Source organism: Vanacampus margaritifer, chromosome 19 (genome assembly GCF_051991255.1).
Source record: "Vanacampus margaritifer isolate UIUO_Vmar chromosome 19, RoL_Vmar_1.0, whole genome shotgun sequence".
In the NCBI taxonomy this organism is placed as follows: Eukaryota; Metazoa; Chordata; class Actinopteri; order Syngnathiformes; family Syngnathidae; genus Vanacampus; species Vanacampus margaritifer.
This window is the reverse complement of record NC_135450.1, coordinates 13608711-13632328: the sequence shown is the minus strand read 5'-3', so window position 1 is coordinate 13632328 and position 23618 is coordinate 13608711. Positions and strand designations below refer to the sequence as shown.

Sequence of the window (23618 nt, the reverse complement as noted above, 5' to 3'; positions counted from 1 at the left end):
GTACCTTGATTATAACGATGCGCTGTATATGATCTTGTATCTCTTCCAGGGCCCTTGCATTGGGAACCAGCAGAGTCTGGCTCACAGCAGATTGTGGGATGCGGTCGTGGGCTTCTTGCATGTTTTTGCCAACATGCAGATGAAACTGTCTCAGGTACGCGACAGCAATCTTCTTATTAATCCCCCCAAAAAACTGTTGGTGAGCATCTTGCTGCTTTGAATGCGATGTTTGAGTTCCTTTGCAAAAAAAAAAAAAATCACATCTTGAAGAAGCTCCTCCCAGCGTTTTTACCACAGTGACAATCGAGGTGGTCTCCACGGCAATGAGACGATATGCCTGGCTGGTTTGCATGGGAAACTGATATGCATAGAAATGCTGAGCTGTTAATTCAGCTGGGTTCCGTCCCGTTTGCACTTTTGTGTGCTCTTGTCATCGTTTTCTTTGAGGATACTCGCTCTTGTATGTCCCTGTAGGATGCCAGTCAAATTGAACTCCTGAAGGAGCTTATGGATTTGCAGAAGGACATGGTTGTCATGCTGTTGTCTCTGCTAGAAGGTAACGGGACTGATACTTTTTATGGATTGAATTGATTGTTAGGTGGTGCGGTTCATGCACGGGTGCGTTCTTCCCAGGCAACGTCGTGAACGGAACAATCGGGAAGCAGATGGTTGACACGCTCGTGGAGTCTTCCAACAACGTTGAGATGATCCTGAAATTCTTTGATATGTTCCTCAAGCTGAAGGACCTGACAACGTCGGAAAATTTCAAGGAGTACGACCCCGAGTGCAAGGGCGTCATCTCAAAGAAAGAGTTCCAGAAATCAATGGAGAGCCAAAAGCAGTACAGCCAATCGGAGATCGACTTCCTGCTCTCCTGCGCCGAGGCCGACGAGAACGACATGTTCAACTACAAGGAGTTTGTGGAGCGGTTCCACGAGCCGGCCAAAGACATCGGCTTCAACGTGGCCGTGCTGCTGACCAACCTGTCGGAGCACATGCCGCACGACGCGCGGCTCGCCACCTTCCTGGACCTGGCCGAGAGCGTGCTGAGCTACTTCGAGCCCTACCTGGGCCGTATCGAAATCAACGGCAGCGCCAAACGCATCGAGAGGGTCTACTTCGAGATCAGCGAATCCAGCCGGGAGCAGTGGGAGAAGCCGCAGGTCAAGGAGTCCAAACGCCAGTTCATCTTCGACGTGGTCAACGAGGGGGGCGAGAGCGAGAAGATGGAGATGTTTGTCAATTTCTGCGAGGACACCATTTTTGAGATGCAACTGGCCTCGCAGATCTCCGAACCGGATGCCGTGGAACAACCGGAGGAGGAGGAAGAGCAGGAGGGATTCGCCATCCTGGATGAACTGGCCGGAGAAGACGACGACGACTCCGAGTCCGCCTCGGCTTTCGCTTCGGCGTGCCGATCCGTCGGGAGGAGGTTGCGCCGCGCGCGCCAAATGGTTTCTGTTAAAAACATCCGCAAGAATCTCAGGAAACTCAAGAAGCTGAGCATACGGGAGACGATCACGTGCTTCTTCTCCTTCTTCTGGATGCTCTTCACGGGCTTCTTTAGAGGAATCGGTAACCTTATATTCGGTTTCTTCCACATCGTTTGGTCTTCCATGTTTGGCGGCGGCTTGGTGGAAGGAGCAAAGAACATGAAAGTGACGGACATCCTCGGGAACATGCCCGATCCCACTCAGTTCGGCATCCACGGCGATGTCGCCGACGGAGAGAAATTAGATCCCGTAGAGTCTTCGGGAAGCTGCGACGCCACCGCGGTTCCGGCGGCGGATATAGTCGAGGTCGACGTCATGTTGGACATGCTGATCGTGCCCAAGAGGGAAGGCGGGAAGCTTGTGGAGCACGGACTCGGGGACGTCTCTGAACTCAACGGGGAGACCTCCACCGCGGACCACAAGGTTTGTTGACTACCAACTAATCCCGTCCTTATTGACTTGTAAATCAGAAATCAACGAGTTTCTCTGCCATGCAGAAAACGGCTGCCAAGGATGACGAATCCCCCGAGAGTGAACCTGAGAAAGCAGAGTGAGTATTTTAAGTGAGAAACGTACGAAAACGGTGTCAAGATTATAACAGCGACGACCTGCACAGCACCGAGAACCAGGAGAAGGAGGACCAGCCTAAGAAAGAGGACGCCAACGAGCCGGCGACTGAGGAGAAACCCAAAACAAAATCAAGTCGAGCCAAAGAAGCGTCTCCGGCCTTCATGTCCAAAGTCTTTTCCACGCTTGATGTCTACCGGACCAAAATGCTGGTAAGACCTTTCGTCCCCACGTAGTTGACACCGTATCCTAAAGGTTTCAAACACCCACTGAGGACAACATGGGGCTGTATTAAAAAAAAAGCTTTTGATTAATAGTTTGGTGCAGGGACGGACTCGGGAACAAAATTCGGCCCGGGAAAATATTTGTCAACGACGGACGTGCGCCTAATTAGAATCGTCAATCGTGAGGCTTAAGACACACTTTTTCTTAATTTTGGCATTTAAACTTTTGAACTAAATTTACTTTATTAGTTTGCAGTTCCTTTTATCATATTGTCTTTTAGCTTAGCTTTTAACTGTTTTTATTTTGTTGTCTTTTAGTTTTTAGCTCCAGTGTTTCCTGGGTGCCTTTCCTCACATGGTTCCTCTGTGCCCCGCCATTTTTTGGATGGATGTTGGGGGGTGTTTTTTTTTTTTTTTTTTTTGTATTCTGGATGTTTTAATTTGTTTAGCACCTTGGGTTGCATTTTAATGTACGAAAGGTGCTATGTAAATAAAGTTTGATTGATTGATCGATTGGGAGTTGAGGACATGCACCAAATACTTTTCATCAACCTGATTCGGTGCAAGTGTTTTTTTAAGGTCAAATTGAGTTGTAGCGCATGATGAGGCCATTGTTGTCACAGTTGGTCTCATGTTTGTTTTCAACTGTATCTTGACAGAATTATCTGGCCCGCAACTTCTACACTCTGCGTTTCCTGGCTCTGTTTGTGTGTTTCGCCATCAACTTCATTCTCCTCTTTTACAAGGTAAACACAACAAAACAGAAAAAAAAATTTTTTTTTACCTCATTTGACTACCTACGTTAGAAGGGAAAAAAATAAAAATATGACATTATAAAAATATCAATGTTATTGGTAAGTTGGCTAATTTTATTCTTATTATTTAGGTCACTACAGAGGAAGAGGGAGATGATGAAAACCAGTGGGAGGAGGACGATGAGGACACGCTCTTTGACATGGATGAGTTTGTTCTCCAAGAGAGCAGCGGCTACATGTTGCCAACCCTGCGCTTCCTGGCCGTATTCCACACCGTCATCTCCCTCGTGTGTTTGGTGGGATATTACTGCTTGAAGGTGGGCATCTTCACCAAGCATCATTTCTATCCTGGGTCTTGGCTCACAGTTTGTTTCTTTTCTTTTTTTTTTTCTAAACACAATATGTAGCTTTGATGGTTTTCACAATGAAAAAAATTCTGGCCCTTTGCTCTCGCGACCCTGTTGTTTAAACGTTAGGTTCCTTTGGTGGTGTTCAAGCGAGAGAAGGAGATCGCCAGGAAGCTGGAGTTTGACGGCCTTTACATCACTGAGCAACCGTCGGATGAGGACATCAAGGGCCAGTGGGATCGACTAGTCATTAATACCCCGTGAGGCGAACCAAATCATTTGAATACCGGCTTTCTAGTTACACTGTAAAAAAAAAAAAAAAAAATAGTAAAGTTTTTTCTCTCAGAAACTCATCGAAAATTTTACAAGGAGAGTTTTGAGTACATTTTACGAGTAAAAAAAAAAAAAAAAATAGTAAAGTTTTTTCACTCAGAAACTCATCGAAAATTTTACAAGGAGAGTTTTGAGTACATTTTACCAGTAAAAAAAAAAATAAAAAATAGTAAAGTTTTTTCACTGAGAAATTCATCGAAAATTTTACAAGGAGAGTTTTGAGTACATTTTACCAGTAAAAAAAAAAAAAAAAAAAAGGCTTCTCAAGGGTTGAGGAACATACAGCCACTCTACCACCTGAGTCGTGCCGCTCGTGCTGTTTTGTTAGTATATTGCTGGTGTCAGGTGGAATCCTCGTACCGGCAAGAGCATTTTTGGTCTCATTTTTTTTTTTAAATAAACTGCTAAAATGTACTTAATGCTCTCCTTATAAAATGTACTTAGAATTTCTGAGTAAAAAAACTTTACTCTTTTTTTCCCCCCAAGTAACCATCGCTCTTCATTTTTTACAGTGTAGGTGTCCAATTTAAAATTTGAATGATGACGTAAAAATCATATTTTTTTTTATTTTTGTTATAATTAAATCTAATTACTAACTACTCTAAGAAGATGAAGTTATTTTTACCCTTTTATCTTATAGGTCTTTTCCCAATAACTACTGGGACAAGTTCATTAAGCGCAAGGTGAGTGTAAACAGTCGTGTAGTTTAAAACAAGTTTGCTCATATGTACAACATCATATTTTATAAAGACGTTTTTTTTCTGGCCATTTTTAGTGGGTTTATTTTGTCAACATAAATCCATCCACATACAGATGAAATGTTATCCAACCTAAGCTCAGTTAAGCCTAGAAAAAAACGGCAACATAATGTTACAAGAAAAATTATATTAATAATAAATAATACAATTCAAGTCAAATACGGATAAAAAGTCCTTGTCAGCTCTCTCGTCTCCCCGTGTGCGTGTAGGTGATCAACAAGTATGGGGACTTATACGGAGCCGAGCGGATCGCCGAGCTCTTAGGCCTGGATAAGAGTGCTCTGGACTTTGATCCCACAGTGGAGACTGTAGAGAAGGAAGCTTCCCTGCTCTCCTGGTCAGAACACAGCTACTGATTTATGAATGCTTTTTGCACTTTTTTTAAAAACCTAGTTAGTCCAATTTTATTTTGTTTTAATCATTTATGTCACCTCCACTTCATTTGTCGTTGCATATTGTTCTCCACCAAAAATAATAAATGAGCCGATAATTTTACAGTCAATGCATATGTACGGGTTTTATTTTGGTTACTTTTGGATCTTGTGTGATTTTTGTGCTTCTTGTTGACAGGCTAAGCTCCATTGACACCAAATACCACATTTGGAAGTTGGGAGTGGTTTTGACTGACAACGTAAGTATTTGATAACACAACTGTGATCCTTAGTAAGTTTGTCATGTGATGATAAATGACATGAAGCATTTTCCATTTCCAGTATTTCCTGTATCTGATCTGGTACACCATCATGTCCATTTTTGGACACTTCAACAACTTCTTCTTTGCCGCCCACCTGCTGGACATTGCCATGGGCTTCAAGACTCTCCGTACCATCTTGTCTTCAGTCACACACAATGGCAAGCAAGTGAGTGTTGTCACCAGCAGGGGGCACTGCAGGAAAGAATTAAAGCTCTGGCTGACCTGATGTTGTTGTGCAGCTTAGTTCTTAAAATCAGCCTGTGGTTTCAACTTTGATATTTCTCATGTCATGATTTCAAATTTTTGCACCTTGACTCAATTAAGTTTGGTAAACATCGAGTTTTATCACCTTCCCTGTCTTTTCTTAGTTGGTGCTGACCGTGGGCCTGCTGGCAGTGGTTGTGTATCTTTACACTGTGGTGGCCTTCAACTTTTTCCGGCGGTTCTACAATAAGAGCGAGGACGAAGACGAGCCCGATATGAAGTGTGACGACATGATGACGGTATGACGGGCCGCTATGCTCTTAAAAACAGTTGGGTCAAAAATAACCCAACTATGGGTCAAATATGGACCAATTCTCTACTTGGGTCAATTTGACCCAACTTTGAATCAAGAAACGGGTCTTTCAGTGTAAAACAACTCATAAATATTGGTCAGATCTTTTACTTGTGTAAAAAAAAAATGTGGTCATTTTGTACAAAACACAGAAAATTGGGTCAAATTGACCCATAAAGTGGATCGATCCATTTTTTATCCATAATTGGGTTACTTACATTTTTATAGTGTTCTTCGATAAACCCGAATGATTTAAAATACTGACAAAAAATAAAGAAAGAGCTAACTAAGCTTTTGTGGAGAAAAAAAAAAGCCACAAGAGCCTTGAGCAAGGCCACATTTGAAAGAACATTAATTAGGTTTGTTTTTGAATGGTAGCAAAGTATGCAGGCTTGGCTGCCTGAGTGAAATGATTATTTCTGAAGAAAAGTTACAGCCTGACTTTTGAACTATTATCAAGAAATGTTTTACCTTACAATGTTCTTTCACGTCCTGATTTGCTTTCCTTGCAACAGTGCTATCTGTTCCACATGTACGTGGGCGTGAGAGCCGGGGGTGGGATAGGAGACGAGTTGGAGGACCCAGCTGGAGACCCCTACGAGCTCTACCGCATCCTTTTTGACATCACCTTCTTCTTCTTTGTCATCGTCATCTTGCTGGCCATCATTCAGGGTATCCTCGGCTTTTCCTTCTCCCCGATCGCTCAAGTTTCCTGATTAAACGATTGTTGCGCCCTCCTGCAGGTTTGATCATCGACGCGTTCGGTGAACTGAGAGACCAGCAGGAGCAAGTGAAGGAGGACATGGAGGTAAGAAGTGGTTAGTGTGACTTAAAGAGCCTGAAAGACGTTTTTTTTTTTTTTCATATGATGGATTTCACTGCTCTCTGCAGCTAATAAAAAGCTAACTGAAATATTAATTAAAAAGCAAAACTGTTCTCCAAGGTTGCACACAACAGAATTGAATAGAACACTATTATCACTGGTACAGAAACAATGAAAAGTCATTTCGGCGTCACAATTAGCAGCACTGAAGTTAATAAATGTAAAAGATGAAAAAAAATAGTTGGGCAACTGGCACTATGCTAAAAAGAAGTTAACATTACAAAATATGTACTTGAACTAAAGCGCAAGGTGATGATTATATTACTGGGAGGTGAGTCTCTTCAGCGTTCCGTTTTTGTGTGTGTGTCAAACACGAGGCCTGGGGGCCAGTTCTGGGCCGACATATCATTTTAAGTGGCTTGCAAAGGTTAATCATGTGCGTCAACTTCGTTCCTTGCCAAAATACCGAAATTGCAAATTAAATTCAATAATATTGATATATTGCCAGCATTTTTTTTTGCTCCCAATCCCCATTTTTTAAATAAATTATTTTATTTTAAATCAAATTGTATATGTGATAATAAGGTGATTTTACATTTATTGTTTCACAGTAAGGATGGGCCGATATTAGATTTTGACGATATATGATAACCGCGAGCAAAAATATCACTTATTAAAATGACACTTCTTAAATTACTTTTTTTTCTTCTTCAATAAAATAATAATAATTATTGGGTAAATAAAACAGCAGTTTTTTCCCCCATTGAAAACAATCTTTTTTATTTTAAAACAAAATAAAGAACATTTTGTACAGAAGAAATGTGTACTGTCTTCAAGTTTCAATAAATAAATGTTAACCTCCTTCAGTCACAGTGTTCCATCGCTGGTGAACAATTTGTAGAACAGACCCGTAGCTACTCATGTTGTCCTTGGGGCTAACTAGTACCACAAGGACCCGCACCATTCATTTTTTTTTTTTTGGGGGGGGGGGGGGGGTACAATGCACATTAATCTTTCATATTGGTCCTTCCCTCCTCCTCTTCTCCTCTTTGCGTAACTGCTTGCTGAGAAGGAGAACTAAAACAAGCCAATCATATGGTTTATTACTGTACAGCCAGTTTTAGCGGTTATTGAAACTTTTGACTTTTTAAAACCAAACAATCAAAACCAATAATTGGTCCGTGCCTAGTTCACAATCATAACTGACCTCCCGAGGGAAAACATAAATAACATTTGGCCGACGACAAATATGAGTATTGATTGGTCACGACATCAGGATTTCTAAATTGACAATCAGGCTAATTTTGTTGTCTCCTTTTTTATTCCTTTCAGACCAAATGTTTCATCTGTGGCATCGGGAACGACTACTTTGATCGGACACCTCACGGTTTTGAAACTCACACCTTACAGGAGCACAACCTCGCAAACTACCTGTGAGTGCCGAAAAAGGAAAATCAAAGAATTTGTTGTTTTTAAGCCTTTAAATGCGTCCGATCTTTAACTCTGCTAACTGCACTTGCCCCCTCTGCAGATTCTTCCTGATGTACCTGATTAACAAAGATGAGACGGAACACACGGGCCAGGCAAGTGACGACAACCGGACGGAAATATTTCGATTTAAACTCGCGCGTCCGAAATGGGACGTGAAGAACGAAAACATTGACGATGAAGAAAGACGCTGATGTTTCCGACCCTCTCAGTTAGTCGGTTTCAGCCCACTTGATGGGTTGCATAAGTCGAGCTTTGCAGCGATGCGTGGGTTGACCGACTTTGTTGCCTTTACCTTGTTGTTGGCCTCCTTGAAAGATGCTTTATTGTCATTTAGCAGAAATTCTCAACGCTGCAACAAAGAAGAGGCGAGACAAAAATCAGCGTTTCCACATCACAGCTGCGTGTCACTAAAACCCCGGATCGTATTTTATTTCTCATTTCGATACACTCAACTAATCAAATGGAATCATAATGTGACGCCTGTCCGCTCCGTATAGATGTGAAACAAATATCACTTTACTGAAATGGAACCCAATTTGGAATATTAAAGTGACGCTACGTAATGTTCTTATTAGTCACAATAATAAAAGTTGTGCAGCTAACGCGCTATAAAAGGCAATCGTTTAACGATAAGGAAGGTCTAACTGTGGCTCATAAACATTTAAGCAGTGGAGCGCGAGATGGCTTCGAAGCCATAAATACTAATTGGGCGTATCATATTGTGATGTTTGGATATCGTTACAGCGCTACAAATTATTACCGTTGTCCTTTTCCCCCTCCAGGAGTCGTACGTGTGGAAGATGTACCAGGAAAGATGCTGGGACTTCTTCCCGACTGGAGACTGTTTCCGGAAGCAATACGAGGACCAGTTGGGCTAAAGACGGCCGCCGCCTTACCTGGGGACTTTTGTTCGATCTGACACGGACTGTGAACATCGGAAAAACATGTTGACAAGCGTAGCCAAACTTAAATATGACATCGGATTTGGATCAATAGGTGGCCATGACGCCTCTTTTATGCAGCGTTTGTCACCCGCTCAACCTGAATGGTTTGACGGGCGTGAAACGTGACATCAACTATTTTTGGATCACCGCTGACACAGAAATGAAACCTCATATCTGCCTTTTAAAAAAAACTGTTGTAAACATGACTTGTCACTTTATGGATACACTTTAAATGCCAAAGTGCCTTTTGAGAAACTATGCAAAAAAAAAAAGACACTTTCGTCCCACTTGACACACGCAGCGGTCATGCTAATGCTAATTTTGTGGCTTTTATGTTAAAGGAAGAAAAAAAAAAAAAAACATTTGTTGTATAAAATCTAGATGTGTACATTTTATCCTGCCTGTCTGTACTTTCCACAAGAGAAGAGCCAAACACATTGATGCCAAATCAGCTGCTGTTTTATGGAAATTTACATTATTACACACATGTAGTAGTTTTGCATTTATTTGAATGAGAGGACGGGAATGAATAAAGTTAACTGAGGCAATAAAAAACATGACTCGTCACTTTTTTTGATAGCGACCTACATGGTTATTTCTCTTATAATACTAGCCGAGCAGTCCAAAAGGACACTCATTGCAAACACCAACACTCGTTTACTTAAAGGAGACATTGTGCATTTTTTCTCCCAACGATTTCAACCTTTGTTACCGTGACAACCAGGGGCGGCGCTAAGGCTACTAAGTGAGGGGGCCTACTTGTTCACAACAAAACCTTGCGAAGAAGGGAAAGTGTCATTTCTAGTTTCACTCACAGGGGGAGCACTTTATAACCCAGCTGACAAATTACTGTACACAGCGCTTTCATCGGACATCAGAAAAATAACCCCCCCAAACCCGATCTAGCTCTGCCTACCTCAAAAGCAAAGAATGTGACTACTGGATACCATGCGTGTATCGGTGGCTTCCACTGGTCCAGGTTTTTGCCATAATCTACGTCTCTGTGACGGTCAAGAGATCATACTATCCAACCAGTCCTCCAGGTCCTCCTCAGTCATTTTCTGCTTGACAGACGCGGACTCAGGGGGTGCGATTTGGTTTTCTTTGGGCTCCTCCATCTTCTCTTCTATCGGTACCTCAGTCACTGCGTCACAATCTGCAAATTGAAAGACATCAGAGAAAGCTTTGTTCCCACCCAGCAACTAGCAATGAGCATAATAACAGCAACTGTTACAAATTCGAGTGAACCACTAGACTGAAACCAGTAGAGCAGGGGTGGCCAAGTTGGGTCCTCGAGAGCCACTATCCAGCCTGTTTTCCATGTTTCTCTCCACCAACACACCTGATTCATGATCAGGATCGTTGTCGGGCTTCTGCAAAGCTTGCTGATGAGCTGATCATTAGAATCAGCTGCGCTGAAGGAGGAAGACATGGAAAACAGGCTGGATAGTGGCTCTCGAGGACCCAACTTGGCCACCCCCTGCAGTAGAGGCACTCTTGATTCAGTCAAAAAGTCCGGCCAAACAAGATTGAAGGAAAGAAAGTCTTAAGTCCAGAACAAAATTAATCGTATTAGTGAGGAACATCGTCCACTTTTAGAGTTCCTGCTAGCAAAGCTCAGATATCAAAGCAAACATGGTGAAGTGGCATTTCGCTGGTGTGCTGCAAGCAAATCTAATAAACTGTCAACATAAGTGTAAATGCTTTTAAATCCAGGTTAAATACTTAGACACCCCCCCCAATATTTTTTTATTTTTACGAGTTTTTTTTCAGTATCTTTCCCCCCAATATTTGTTTATTTTTTATTAATTTTTTCCCGAGGGTTTTATCAGTATTAACCCCCAGCAACCCCCCCCCCCCCACACACACACACACACACCCCGTATGTCAATGTTTTTGAATGATTTTTAGGTAGTTGTTAAAAAAAAAAAAAAGGTTATTTTTATTTTAGTTTTTTAGTTTTCTTCAAGTGGGCTGCCAGTTGCCCACCCCTAAATTACAGCATTACAGTATTTAAAGCATTTTAGTTAGGACAAAGAATCTACTATGGGAAATCCATGCAGACCTCCATTTTGGATATCTATAATCTTCTCATTTTACAGTGATTTTCAGGAGTACCGATAGTTCAGGACATCATGAGATTCCCGCCATCCTATAACATCCGTTTAATTATTTAAATAACTCATATTTCTCTGTAGTTGTACAAGCAAATGCAAAGAAATACGCATCTGCATAATGAACCGAACTCATTATCATCCGCAAGCGCTGCTAACCTTTCATCACCGCAGCGCTCTCAACGTTGACAGACGGGCCTCCCGAGACGGGACACAGCGGTTTCGCTAAAGTGAGCAGCTGGTCCAGCTCTTCATCCACATCGTCCGCCGGGGACGTAACGGCACTCGAGGGAGCCCGAAAGTCAGAGCTGGCAGAGGGGCTCAAAGCCTCGGCGGGATTAAGAGCGGGGTCTTTTGAAGGCGCGGACGACGGTGAGAATGAGGACAGCTTGGGTCTCTCCTGTTTCGGGGCCAAAGCCAATGTGGGCAGGTTGACTGGTGTTGAAAGCTGGAATTAAAAAAAACGAGAAGACATGTCTTTATCGTAACGCTCTGTAGGTTTAATAATACACAGAAGCCTCTAGATCGCATTGAGCTTTTTCAATTGTAAAAAAACGGAGCAATTAAAATCCTCATTTGTGTTGCGATTATTGGAAACATTTGAACGGAGAAGTGTTCCAACAGCCGAAGTCATCTTGAGTGGTTTAACCTTTAAAATCCTCAGTGTGCTTTCAAGATCCAGTTCAACTAATCCTTGTCCAAACGATTTATTTCTATTGATTTCGTTTGTTGTCTTCTCATAAAACTTTTAATCTCAGTGCGACTCTCTGCTCTCCAATGTCGTTAATCCTGCACAAAAAGGGGAGGAACACATAATGATGTCGAATTCTCTTGTGTGCCGTTTAACATGAAACTACCTGAACTAGCTCGGCTTCCAGGTTGAGTCTCTGATGAAGAGGCACTCGTTCGAGACTCTGGGCCAATGCTTGGAGGTCCACAAACGTGGTAGACATCTACAAGAATAAAACATGAAGTCAGTTAAGTACAATCTTGAATACATCTTCCTAACACGTGCTTAATACAATGACGACGTCTTCGTTGCATTGTGCGAGCTGATAGCATAGCAAGCTAGCACTGTTGGCTAGTTCCAACTGCGTTAATCTAATGGTAGCTAGCCAACTGGTTAATTTTAGCGGTGTGCTTCCAAATGAACCAACCTCAAATGAACAAAATAGCAGCCACAGATGATATTGTACAGCTCTTGATTTCTAATTCAGTTTTAATACATTTTAAGTACCACTCACTGAATTATCTGTTGTCTAATTTCACCGCACAACTTCCTGATTTTCTCATGCACTTCAATCACCAAGCCTTTTTTTTTTTCTCCTCTGGAGAGCTCAGTATTGTTCATTCGGTAATTTTACCGATTTGACATGTCATCATCATTGCTCTCCCCTTTTTTTATATATATATATATATATATATATATATATATATATATATATATATATTTTATTTTTATTTTTATTTTTTTCCCGGATACAAGCGGCCGAAATGAGTTTCCTCCGCAGGGTAGCCGGGCTCTCCCTTAGAGATAGGGTGAGAAGCTCGGTCATCCGAGAGGGACTCAGCGTCGAGTCGCTGCTCCTCCACGTTGAGAGAGGAACCAGTTGAGGTGGCTCGGGCATCTGGTTCGGATGCCTCCTGGACGCCTTCCCTGGGGAGGTGTTCCGGGCATGTCCTACCGGCAGGAGGCCCCGGGGGCGACCCAGGACACGCTGGAGAGACTATGTCTCTCGGCTGTCCTGGGAACGCCTTGGGGTCCCGTCGGATGAGCTGGCTGAAGTGGCTGGGGAGAGGGAAGTCTGGGCTTCCCTGCTAAAGCTGCTGCCCCCGCGACCCGACCCCGGATAAGCGGAAGAAGACGGACGGACGGACGGATATTTTTTTTTTTTTGTATTTTGATTTTATTTTCAATCACCAAGCCTTATGTCATCGTGCCTGGTGAAATGGGTTGATTAGGTGATTTTCATCCGTTGACAATAAACAACCACCGTATATCCAAATGCATTCCAAGTGGGATACGATAATCACCTGCATCAAAAAATCCTGCCAATTACGATGGCATGAACACGGATGCGGATATCGAATCCATCTTCCAAAATTTGCATATCTTAGGTCACCTGACAAATCAATGGCTCTGAAAACAAAGCAAAGCACAGCATAGATTTACCCGAGTGGTTGACAATGTGTCCTTCTCCCAGTCTTTTTCTTCAGAAAAGCGGAATTGAGTGAAGCAATCCCCTGAGAATGACAAGCAAAAAGCATTTGATTGACCACTTCTGCCATTTACACAGCAAACGGCATCCTACCACTTTCCTTCATTTCCATACAATGCAAAGTCAAAGATGACACCTGTGTGACATCGTCACCCTCTTTGCAAAGCAATCAACGGCGTTGTGTAAACAGTCAAGAATCAGAACCAAACATGCGCCGCCATTTTGCTTCCATAAACAAGACCCGCTGAGGGCTCTCGGAAGCGCGCGAGCGACCGAGGTTGCGTTGTCAACAAGTCGGAAAAAGCCGCAGAGGCACGTTCGTCCGGCAGGCCCGACTTGTTAACATCTTTGCGGCGCTAATGGCCAACCGGGTGCGAATGGACATGCTGGAACGTGGCACCCACAAGGACTGAGAAAAAAAAACGAGAACGCGGACGCTGGCCGTCGGGTCTGAAGGGCCTCTTCAAAGCTCTTGTTATAATTGCGCTCACCTCCACATCCATGCGGGAGTTTGTAATTTTCATGTCTAGTAAACAGGTGGCGGGGAATATTACAGAAGCAAATGTATTGGAAGAGAAGGCGGAAATCTACAATTGTCGTTGTAAAGTCTAAAAACGGGTGGTAAGGGTAACCTATGTCCAAATTATATTGCCTATATTTTTGGATCAGTAACAGTTTGGGCCTTCAAAATAAAAAAGGTAAAAACGCCCCAGCACAAAAAAAATACTGCACCTCTTTGATTAAGGTAGACTCCATTAAGCAACGGCGCGTCTATCTTTGTAGGTGCCATTAAGACAAATGAAAGGATAAGAAAAACAAGTGCATTAATGTGTACGGTCGCGTCTCCGATTTCACGCCATCAAATGGAATCCCGTTGTTGTTATTGTTGCCCCTCGGGACATGAAGTGACTCAACTGCTATTATTATGTACACCTAAGACACAGCCAATGTTCTAGAAAGTCAACCGTCTGCAGGGAACGATGAGTGATTAATGGACCGATAAACAGCCGTGTTCATCGTGGAAAAAAGCCGTTTGATAAAAATCCACCTCGTTCAGAACTGCGATTGTGTTTTGCCGGTATTTCCAAACACAAGAAAAGCTCGGGGTCATTAACAGAGATGGTCGGCTTGGTTTTAACCGCTAAGGAGGTCCAGGTGGTAGAGTTGGAGATGAGACCTTGAAAAAGTGGTCTTAAGACCACGACAGAGCTCGAAACCACTTCTTAACTCTTTGACTGCCAGACGTTTTCAGAAAAGGGATGCCGTGGGTGCCAGCCGATTTAAGCATTTTTGACTGATCTTTCAAGGTCCACAGAAAATTATGTGTTTGGACTATGGAAACACACATACTACCAAATGAAAGATTGGACTCTCATCTTTCATCAGAATCTTTTTTGGGTTTCTACCTTATTCCGTTTTTCAGTAATCAACAATAGAAAATGGTTAGTTTCACCTCAGTTTTGAAAAAAACGTCTTTTAACGTCTTTGGCACTCCTCCATAGGATTTTACTAAACGTTATTTAACGTTTTTGGCAGTCAAAGAGTTAAGGGTCTCGTCTCAAAACCTAAGGCCTTTTTTACTCTGTCTCATGTCAGTCTCGGGCAGGGCAGATTTGAGTACCACTGTGATCAGAAGTGAAACAACTCATTTGTTTAGATTTGAGATTTAGTACTATTTCAAAAACAACGTAGCAGGATTTGTTTTTGTTGTAAATTATATAATGGGGGGGGGATAAAGATATTAGTCATTTTGTTCTGTTCTTTCATATATAGTCTCGGTCTCGACCTCTAAAAGTCTTGGCCTTCTCTCGGCCTTGATATTCTCTAGTCTCCATAATGTCTTCGTCTCGGTTGACGTGGTCCTGACGACAACGCTAACTTGACGTAAACAAAGAGGACAAGAAAATAAGACTAAGCCAAAAGCTAACGCTTGTGTCCCCCCTTTGCACCAAAACAAGGCCACGCTAATGCTAAACACTCCGCAGGCGTTCTCATCAGGGCTTAGTCACAAACAGTGGACACGGGTCAGTCTGACAAACGCAGATGGAGGCTCAGCTGGCGACCTGACAGAAAGGTACGAGGGGTCGTCGGTCGCAGCCTGCCGCCCGGTGTGCGGAATATTGCAGACGTGCTGCTTTCGTGTGTGTGGCGCTCGGGACCATCTGCGGTTGTCCTTGACTGCTTTGCCGTACAGGGGAGTGATGGGGGTCAAAAAGGAGAGTCTGCGGGAGGGCTTTTTGGTCCCTGGCAGGAAGAAGGATGAGGTGCGAAAAGAACCGTTTTCAAGGTTACAAAAGGCTGAAGAATGTCAGCTTTATGTGACAGCGGGATGAAGTCATTAAACAGACGCTGGTGTACGAGACTTAAAGTTGTAAACAAAATTTGAGGTTAGCTACACGTTGCATAGACAATAACTGATTGATATTATATTTACAAGGCAGAAAATACTAAAATAGAAGAGCGGTTTTGACAGAATAAAGATTGCTAAGTGGACCCAAACAGTATGCATAAAAACAATACTCAAATGAGTACATTTACAAATGCTAGCTACTGTAGCAAGAATGCTGTTAAGCTAGCAACATGTCACTGTCAACATAGCATTCCTGTTATATTGCTTTTATTAGCAAACGCCTTCCAGTAGCTAACAAAATATGTTACGAGTTACGTCCCAGTTATGGTCCTACGCTGGCGATTCAACCCGAATTTCGGATTTAACTGTTAAAGTCGATATTTACATCAAAATACTTTGTACAGTAATTTTAAAAAACATATTTGCACAACCCAAAACGAGTCGGAACCAATATTTTGTGTGCACACTAATTCCAGTCATTGTGATGTCATCGTAATATCATATTGCTATATAACAAATGTGTAAGGCTTGCACAACAGGCAAATTGGATAAACTGGCAAAAAAAAAAAAAAAAAAGTGATTGCAGAGCCACTCAATGATCTCAGTACGGTCATCTTCAAAAGCAATCAGAGAACGAGTCATCAAAACTCACCTTCTCATTTCTCAGACAGTCCATGAAGTGAATGAAATGTGTCTAACCGAGTCACTGAAATCCCATCACCGCCACTTGGATGTTAATCGAGACACTCTGGGTTGCAGTATTCGATGTCTCCAGATACAGACACTCATTTTCTCTGGCTTTTTCGAATCTTATGAAACAAATTGAAACTGGTTTGCGTAACGGGGCAAATGGGAAATATGTGGCAGGATGGAAAAAAAACAAAACAAAAAAAAAAAACTCAGCAGCATCAAAAGTCCCGTGTTTACTCTTCTACTTATCTGCTTAATATCTTTTCAGTCCCGAATTCTCGTTCTTTTCCTGCTCCGTCGTTGGCTGTTGAGCAACCTCCCTCCTACACTATAGAATCCCTCCGACACCCTGAACTTCAACTCATATCAACTCAGGTAGTCAGTAGGCACCAACATAGCCATGGCAACAAGAATCTTTTGTCAAATTTCCAATGGTTCTGGGAGGTGAGCCGGGATCAAATAAGAATTGCGTGTGAAGGAGGTTGAATGAAAATTGGTGGAACATTGAGTGACAAGGAAACACATACAAAGAGCTGAATTGTTTCAAGTTAGAATGGCTTGAATCGGTCAATAAATGTAGAAATTACAGGAGGAAAAACTAAAATATAAAAAATGTTGGCTTTTATTTTGAAAGATTGGAAAAAAAATTGTGTAGCGATAAGCCAAACGGTATTTATTTTTCTTTTTTGATAATTAGTAAAAAAAAAAGAGATTAGAGAAAAAAAACAAAAACAAGAAATTGCCATTTAAAACCCCTGGGCGTTATTTTATTTTGAAATGGCTTGGTCAGAACCAACAAAAAGCCCAAAAATGGTCAAATAACGGCCAGGGGTTAAAAAAGAAAAAAAAAATTGTAGTACGGATAAACTGAAATATTTAAAGTTGGAACGAATAAATGGGTCAATTTTTTTTTTTACAAAATTAGAAGGGGAAAAGAATAATCAGAATAGAGGTGAATTACAGAATATAGGAATTTGTGATTCTTAAAAAAAAATTTAAATTAGGAAAACTACTGTGAAAAAATGTGTAAATAGAATAGCACACGAATAACGTGCTAGGAATAAAATGTATTGTGTAATAATCCATAATAAAAGGTAAAGAATAACAACAATGACAAATCACCTATCGATACGTTTTGATTGCTTTACCTGATGGAACATGCGGGAAAAATGACGGGTAAAAAAAAAATACAAAGAGTGACTCGGCGCCGTAGTCGCCCCGGCAGCTTCCCTGTCACGCCTTTTTAACTAAACCAATTAGAAGAACAAGACACGGAGCAGAAAACCCTGCACACATCGACAAATCACTGCTTGTGCTAATTGCAATTAAAGTCCTGAGTAAACCAGGCGGGGAAAATAAAGAGAGGCTGAAGCTGTTTACTTTTAATGGTGATTGTGTTTACGTCAAAGTCATATCAGAGGAACCTCAATTCACTCGAGGCTTTATTCTCATTAGGAATGTGTTTTATTTGTGTGCAGACTGTTCGAGGTGAGATGAAAGAACTCAGAGGATTGCTTTGAAACTAATTTAATCCGAGAATTTGAAATCCCCCCAAAAAATAGTTTCTGTTAGATGTTTCTACATAATGGAATGCAGTTGTATTTCTGAATAATACTATAAGATTTAAGGTTTATTTGAAACGACAATCAATAGGCTATATAGTCCAGCTCAGCGGTATTGAAAATGAATGGATGGAAACCATACCCAGAAAGAAGGCACGTAACTAAAAAAAAATGTATTAAAAAAAATGAACTTGTGAACTGCAACGGTATATTTTTCCAAGTTGAAAGCAACACATTTGTAAAAAAGAAAGAGACAACAGATTATCAGTGTTTCTTCTCACATTCAAAGGAGACTGAATAAGAACAATGCACCCACTGATGGGCTAAATAAAGACTTGCTACTTTTCCTTCAACAAGCACTTAAGTGCCAGAAGGCTTCGATATTTCATTGTTTTTTCCCCCCCAAGGGCCACAGTACTTGAGCGACCAATTCACTCAGATTGTTTTTTTTTTTGTAACACCAAAGTCAGCTGTGTCCACACAAAAAAACAATTCTTAAGTTAAACATTGGCTGTAAATGATTACTCGATTATTAAAATAGTTGTCGATTACAAGTTGATTAATCAATGTTGACACCTCTAAAAAAAAATACTGCATTATTTCTAATTAGTACTTTGAAAAGACATTTAGACATAAATATTAAACTGACAGTGAATTAACTCATTTGCTGCCATTGACGGCTATAGACGTCAACATTTTTTTTTTTTTAGGGATGCACGATATTATCGGCAATTATCAACCAATTAGACGTCATGCAGATAACCCAGATAACAAAGAAATCCGACGATAATAGACTTGCCATGTTGATCTATCTGTTGTGGTTCAAGTTGTGCCAAACTCCTCAACCCCTCCCCTCTCCTAAGGTATCACAAAAATTGTATCATGGCGACATAGCAGTCACCAGCTTGGGATTTCTTTCCCGTGTCTGCCCAAAATTTTACGCTTGCAGTGTTTTTGTTGCATTTTCAAAACATGACTGTTTTATTTTTGGCAAATGAAGAGGAATAAAATTATTTTGTCCTCTTTGCGTGTTCCAAAAATTTGAAGACAGATTTAATGTAGCTAGCTTCAGTAGCCGGGGGTCAGACCAGCAACCAGCAACCCAGACCACCTCCCTGGGGAGGTGTTCCGGGCATGTCCTACCGGCAGGAGGCCCCGGGGACGACCCAGGAACGCTGGAGAGATTTTGTCTCTCAGCTGTCCTGGGAACGCCTTGGGCTCCCGTCGGATGAGCTGACTGAAGTGGCTGGGGAGAGGGAAGTCTGGGCTTCCCTGCTAAAGCTGCTGCCCCGCGACCCGACCCCGGATAAGCGGAAGAAGACGGACGGATTTAATATAAGAAAAAACACCTTTGCAAGATGATTTATTAAAAAACAGAGATCTCTGGACATCGTAACAGACTCCAATTCATCACTTAACAGGTGGAATTTCAGAGCGCCGAATGTGTCTCTTCCGCGTGTAAAATGGCTTCTTATAGTTAAACCGACCGCCTCTCTTTCATTTGTAGACAAAACATACTCTCTTGGTACTTTTCCGTGAGCGATGGCGAAAACAGAGTCAGGGGTGTGTGTTCAAAACAGATTCTGTTCTCAAGGACCAAATGTGTTTTCCCACAGAGAAGGAACTTCTAGACCAAATAATATGTCCCAGCTTAAGGTCAAATTATACTGAGTTCAACACTACTTGCTTTACACATCTATAAAACATTTCAACATGGTTAATATAAAATAATTAAGATGTTAATAATGTATAACAATGGTTAATATATGGAAATAAAGAATTTAAATGTTACTAATATCTAACACAAACTCAAAATGAGTTACTGGTTGTCTTTGAAGCAAATTTTGCAAATAATTATCGGCTCACATATCGGTTATCGGCGCTCTCTAAATTATTGGTTTATCGGTTGAAAATAGCATGATCGCGCATCCCTACTATTTTTACCGGCCTGGCAGTGACTGTGAATGAGTTGCAATTTAACAGCCTGCAAAGGGCAAACCACCCCCACACAATTGTTTTCCTCACAAAACTTTGAAACAGTAATTGAAATCCACGTACACTTGAGAAAATAAAAAGCCTACAGAATGTGTGTGTAAACTTCACAAGCTGCCAAATTAGCAGAGATGTTGCCTCAAAAAAATCAGCAAACTGCGGTCAATAAATCCATCGGGAGGCCGCACTTTACTGGCTTCCAAAGCATTAATTTGTGATGGCCGAGCGAGCGCAATATCATCTTTGATCGCCACATATTGATTTTTTTAGCACATGGGAAAAAAAAAAAGATGCACGCACATGAAACCAGACTTATCTGTGAGCATAAAATGATCCTCAAAAGGGAACAAAAAGCCAACAGTGTTCGCATTTCTGCCTTTTAAATGGCCATCATTTATCTTGGCCTGACAAATTGCCGCTGCTCCCGTCTGCACTTTGGGGGTCTACGTCCAAATTGAAATATTGGTCCGGGCTACAGGAAGTATCAAAAGACACAAGCAAATTGTAACGTTAAATGGAAAATCATCAGGAGAATAAAATGTGACAAGTCAAGGCTGCTCTTGGCGTGACTGCTGTTCTCACATAATGAGGAGCATCAACGTGGGAGATTTGAGTCGCACGAAGCAATTATCGTTAACTGAAGTATAAAAAAAAATCCTGCCACTGAATGACTCATTTAGATTTTCATTCGAAAACGCATTGATTTGAAATAATCGGCATTATCTGTCAACAAAAGAACCTCTTCAATTACACCCTAAACAATGAAGAAAGGAATAAATCAACCCTACTTTCCCGTGAAAGCAACGTCTCTCGCCAATGATTTTTCAAAATGTTACATTTGTTTCTTATACCGCAGGAAAAAGTGGGTGTGGGTGTCGACAGCGCACCCAACCAAACATCTTTCAATTGTTTGTTATTTTTATGTAGCCTTTATTTATTTAGGAAACGCAATCAAGTAAAGAACTCAAGTCGCAATGCTAACCTGGCAGCAGCCAAGCGTAAAACAAAGCAACATGCGGACTGGAATCCCCCAGGGTTCAGTCGTTGGACCACTTTTATTTATACCTGTACACTTCCACTGGGTCAGGTCATTCGCAACGGCAATGTTGTCAGAGGTACGCAGTTACGCAGTGATGATAAAAATATCGTCAATAAATTTGATAATCGATTAGCTGTCGATTAATTGACCACCTATAATTCCATGTCTGTATTTCACTGTTACCCAAGGAAAACAAAACCAGAGATGCCCCTGGTTGAATCTGGGTTACTTTCTCTAAAGCCAGCGCAGTGGACCTAGTGGTACAGTGTCCGCCCTGAGACTGGGAGGTCGTGGGTTCAATCCCCGGCCGGGTCATACCAAAGACTATAAAAATGGGACTCATTGCCGCTCTGCTTGACACTCAGCAATAAGGGTTGGAATTGGGGAGGTTAGATCACCATATGATTCCCGAGCGTGGCTGCTGCTGCTGCTGCTGCTCACCGCTCCCTCAAGGGATGGGTCAAATGCGGGGAACGAATTTTGCCCCACTTAGGTGGGTGTGACAATCAGTGGATCTTATCTTATCTTATCTTAAAGCCGCACAGTTAGCTTTCTCACTATGTTCTATGAATTGATATAATTTCCAAGTCAAAGTTAATCGGTACTTGCGGCAGATATCGATACTGGTTTTGGTCCCCGCTCTTGTGGCCGTTTTTCGGTCAGGAACTAAAGGCTGAAATGGTTATTTTTGCATTTAGTGACACGGGTACCTCGAGTACGGATAATCCGAGCTTTTTCCTGCCTCGTGTACTCGTTTATTTAAGGTTTTAGCGTAGCGGACACACAGGCTACTTTTAATTTAGCCACTTACATCTAATCGTCACATCAATACTAATTGCTGCAAAACAGAAAGAGATTTTTTTTTTCCTGATGAAAGAAGAGACTCTAATCTTTCTTTTAGTGGGTTCCATGTTTTTATAGCAATAGAACACAATATTCTGTGGGCCTTGCAAAATCAGTCAAAATACAAAAAAAACAACAAAAAAAAACGCCGGGAGCGAAGGGGGTTGCTTCAGTGAAAATGGCTGGGAGTGAATGAGTTAATAATAACGTTTTGGACTTTGGTTCAGATTAGTTGGTCCCCTCGCAGTCATTGCGACGATCTCCCAAAGGTTCACAAAGACGCAAACACAACAAGGATCCGCATTAAGAGATGAGCCCGCGATTAGAACCGTTACTAATTCTGGGCATGAATTTTTCATCCCAGCATGAGGTCCCATTAACCAGACAGCAGGGAATATCTTACTGTGATGATTTGCTTGACGAAGAAAAAAAAAAAAAAAAACAGCAACAGAATGATTAGTTTGATACATTTTCATTTAAACTAGCGGTATATAATTGTTGTGTTATGTATCGGCCATTTTCATTTTGATCAATTCATGTTAATGATGACCATTTGAATTATTGTCAGTTATTCAAATGTCATACTGTAAATGTAAAAAAAAAAAAAAAAAAAAAGAGTAATCTAAAAGTAATGTCTTTGAATGCTATAATGTTTTTACCGTTCTGCATCCCGAATGAAGTTTCATGACACACGGAGGTCTGCTTTGTTTTACCGCTTCACCTGTATTTCTAAGGAAACTTTAAAAACGCTAAATGCTATTCAGGATGGTCAGGAATGTCAGTACATTACTTTTTCTTTTTTTACTAACAGTAACCTTTGATCAGATGTGCGAAGGTCTAATTTCACTGAAAAGGATGATCCAAGGTTATAATCAGAAAGTCGCAGTTGAATTTAAAATATTCTAACCTTTAGATATTTATGGTAATATTACAAAGAAGAATATGTCATTACTTGCATAGCAATATTTTAATTTGGATTAAATGACTTTTATTGGATTTATTTCATACGCAATAAGAAAGATACGAGCGTTGCTGCCAACGATTCATTTCCATATCAGCGACGGGATTTAATTTCAAATTTAGAAACTGATACGCTTCCGAATGGATTTCGATCGCATTCATATGTCTCGGATAAACTCCATCATCCCGGAACCTCAGACTTCAGTGAGTCATGCCTCTTAGCACCATCGCACACACGAGACCAGTACGTGCGGTGGGCGTGTTTGAAGTCTGGATGGTAGAATGTGCTCAGATGAAATGAAATGATGGTTCTTTAAATGGAAAATCGAACCGACACCGCGTGGTAGTGGGGTTTCTTGTCCGAGACGGTTAACCCGATTGACTTCAAATTTGGGATGTACCATCTCAACACCTGGGGCAACAACGGGGTGAAAGATCTTGAGTTTTCAACATACTATATGACGGAGGTGGGGTATCAAATTTTGCGTTTCAGAATTCCTTCTGAAAATAAAATTGAATGGAAACGCTAGAAATTCGAAAAAAGGGCCCAAAATTCGCAAAAAGTTTATACTTAGACGGGGTGGATCTTGAAGCGTATCGAAAAAAGGAAAAATATGAATTCTGGCTATTGTTAGATATTATTAACATTTAAATTCTTTATTTTCATATATTAACCATTGTTATACATTATTAACATCTTAATTCTTTTATATTAACCATGTTGAAAGGTTTTATAGACGTGTAAAGCAAGTAGTGTTGAGCTCAGTATAATTTGACCTTAAGCTGGGACATATTATTTGGTCTAGAAGTTCCTTCTCTGTGGGAAAACACATTTGGTCCTTGAGAACAGAATCTGTTTCGAAC

At 41.3% G+C, this 23618-nt stretch overlaps 2 protein-coding genes across 4 annotated transcripts in view; one reads left to right on the top strand and one right to left on the bottom strand.

Annotated features, from left to right (window-relative positions):
• Positions 1-9534, top strand: part of ryr3 (ryanodine receptor 3) — an 87298-nt gene extending 77764 nt beyond the window's left edge. The window contains exons 89-106 of one of the 2 annotated variants that reach the window (XM_077552171.1): positions 50-154; positions 475-556; positions 634-1916; positions 1991-2043; positions 2110-2272; positions 2944-3030; positions 3171-3356; positions 3516-3646; positions 4360-4402; positions 4687-4814; positions 5048-5108; positions 5191-5337; positions 5540-5674; positions 6243-6399; positions 6471-6535; positions 7883-7983; positions 8082-8133; positions 8824-9534. In XM_077552171.1, coding sequence (XP_077408297.1) covers positions 50-154; positions 475-556; positions 634-1916; positions 1991-2043; positions 2110-2272; positions 2944-3030; positions 3171-3356; positions 3516-3646; positions 4360-4402; positions 4687-4814; positions 5048-5108; positions 5191-5337; positions 5540-5674; positions 6243-6399; positions 6471-6535; positions 7883-7983; positions 8082-8133; positions 8824-8919 — 3075 coding nt within the window. In that variant the 3' untranslated portion in view covers positions 8920-9534. Of the gene's footprint in view, positions 1-49; positions 155-474; positions 557-633; positions 1917-1990; positions 2044-2109; positions 2273-2943; positions 3031-3170; positions 3357-3515; positions 3647-4359; positions 4403-4686; positions 4815-5047; positions 5109-5190; positions 5338-5539; positions 5675-6242; positions 6400-6470; positions 6536-7882; positions 7984-8081 lie in introns of both variants that reach the window. The other variant, XM_077552170.1, reaches the window with a different exon arrangement.
• The window catches only part of aven (apoptosis, caspase activation inhibitor), a 47724-nt gene that overhangs the window by 15868 nt on the left and 8238 nt on the right, over positions 1-23618 (bottom strand). Inside the window, exons 3-9 of one of the 2 annotated variants that reach the window (XR_013289376.1) lie at positions 13273-13343; positions 11957-12052; positions 11259-11547; positions 9902-10141; positions 8334-8390; positions 6199-6496; positions 5-2030 (exon numbers count right to left, since the gene is read on the bottom strand). Coding sequence is in view for 1 of the 2 variants with exons in the window: in XM_077552177.1 (XP_077408303.1) it covers positions 9996-10141; positions 11259-11547; positions 11957-12052; positions 13273-13343 (602 nt within the window). In the remaining variant the exon portion in view is untranslated. Of the gene's footprint in view, positions 1-4; positions 2031-6198; positions 6497-8333; positions 8391-9422; positions 10142-11258; positions 11548-11956; positions 12053-13272; positions 13344-23618 lie in introns of those variants that run through there. The other variant, XM_077552177.1, reaches the window with a different exon arrangement.